This window comes from Asparagus officinalis, chromosome 1 (assembly GCF_001876935.1).
Source record: "Asparagus officinalis chromosome 1, Aspof.V1, whole genome shotgun sequence".
Classification (NCBI taxonomy): Eukaryota; Viridiplantae; Streptophyta; class Magnoliopsida; order Asparagales; family Asparagaceae; genus Asparagus; species Asparagus officinalis.
In genome coordinates, this window is record NC_033794.1 from 59,737,185 (window position 1) to 59,738,755 (window position 1,571).

The window sequence follows — 1,571 nt, forward strand, 5'->3', positions numbered from 1 at the left end:
TTCAGATTACCCAAGAGAAGACATACAAGAGGATTAATATAACCGACATGAGTATAAACATAAATAATAATTGTTAAGATATCTACGATCTTTTACATAGAAATTTTTAACTAAAAAAATAAAAAAGTCCCAAACATATCATTTCCCTTTGGTTTTTAAAATTTTAAATAATCTATAAAATTTGGTATCTAAAAATTAAAAAGGTACACATTTGCATAAGAATCGCATATGATAAGATAAAATCCCTAAATTTATTTGAAAGTTACACCTTAATAAAGATCTGCTTGATTTAATATCAGATTAATGGTTTGGATTTACACCTAATAAAATAAGCGACAGATTAAGAAGTTCAAGTGTCAAAAAGTTAGACAGGCTAAAATGCTGATGTGGCAAGCGTGTTTGAGGTCATTTGGTTTTGCTTTAATGTATACCCTAATAATATTTGGACATAGAAAAGGTAAATTTCACAAAACACGCCTAAACTTTACTAATCATAGAAAACCTCCTTTATCTTTCAACATTTTACTAAACCCTTAGATAAAGTAAAGCCTAAAAATTTGGTTTTGTGCATAACTAGCCAAAATTTAGAGGGTTTTTTTGCAAAAATCCTCAAAGTTCAGGGTTTTGTCAATTTTACCTATTATATAATGACAATATAAGAATGTTAATCCAACTAGTTTATTGTGTTACAAGTGGAAATGCTAAAATCTACAGCCGGCCTTTGCCGCCTCCCACACAAATTCAATCTACTTCACTCCATTCTTGAACAATTCAACTTGCGCAAAAAACCTTTCACTTTCTATACTAGACAGTTTCTTCTTCTTCTTCTCCTTCATCAGTCAATCATCAATGGCTTCTATCAATCCATCAGCAATCGTCAAACACACCTCAAACTTCCTCAATCAAATCCTAACTCAACCTGACAATCTCCATCGACTCCTCTCTTCTTCCAAGCTCAAACTACCCTCACCGATCAACCCAACCCTCCTCCAAGCCTTAACTCTCTTCACTCAATCCTCATCATCAAACTCCTCTTCCATTGAAAAACTCCTCTTATCTCTCTCAACCCCTTCTCCTCTCTCCTCTCTCCTTCTCTCCTTAACCTATTCTAACCTCAATCGCCACGTCAGTGCTTCCCTTGCCCTTCTTGATATCTTCATCCTCGACCCTGCATTTGCTCGGTCAGAAGATCTTGCATTGCCAGTGTTTGAGAGTTTGTTCATTCCTTATCTTGTGCCCGCGGTTCAGTGGTTTTCACAGCGAAGAGGGAAGGTTCTAGCAGGTTCTAGAAAGTTTGAGGCGATGAGTGTTTTGTCGAGGATGAGTGGGGGTCAGGCTAAGGAGTTGAGGGAGTTGGAGAGGGGGTATGAGGACGTTATGGATGAGAATTGCAGGGTTTATGCTGAGTATTTGAAGAAGGTTTTAGAAGGTTCCGATGGCCTAAGCCCACCGGAGTTGGTGTTTATGAGGAGTGGTGGTGGATTTGAGGAGGAGGAGGAGGAGGAGAGGGGCTCTGTGATTGGATTGGAGAAAAGACAGTATAACAATGTAATTTTTTCATTTTGTTTCTT

General features: G+C 37.4%; 2 protein-coding genes across 2 annotated transcripts in view; both read left to right on the forward strand.

The window, feature by feature from the left end:
• The window catches only part of LOC109834866, a 2,728-nt gene continuing 2,000 nt past the window's right edge, over positions 844–1,571 (forward strand). Inside the window, exon 1 of the mRNA XM_020402885.1 lies at positions 844–1,548. Within this exon, the coding sequence (XP_020258474.1) occupies positions 850–1,548 (699 nt within the window). The 5' untranslated portion in view covers positions 844–849. The remainder of the gene's footprint in view (positions 1,549–1,571) is intronic.
• The window catches only part of LOC109824780 (putative E3 ubiquitin-protein ligase LIN-1), a 7,567-nt gene continuing 7,509 nt past the window's right edge, over positions 1,514–1,571 (forward strand). The window contains exon 1 of the mRNA XM_020391434.1: positions 1,514–1,548. The gene's annotated coding sequence lies outside the window, so the exon portion shown is untranslated. The remainder of the gene's footprint in view (positions 1,549–1,571) is intronic.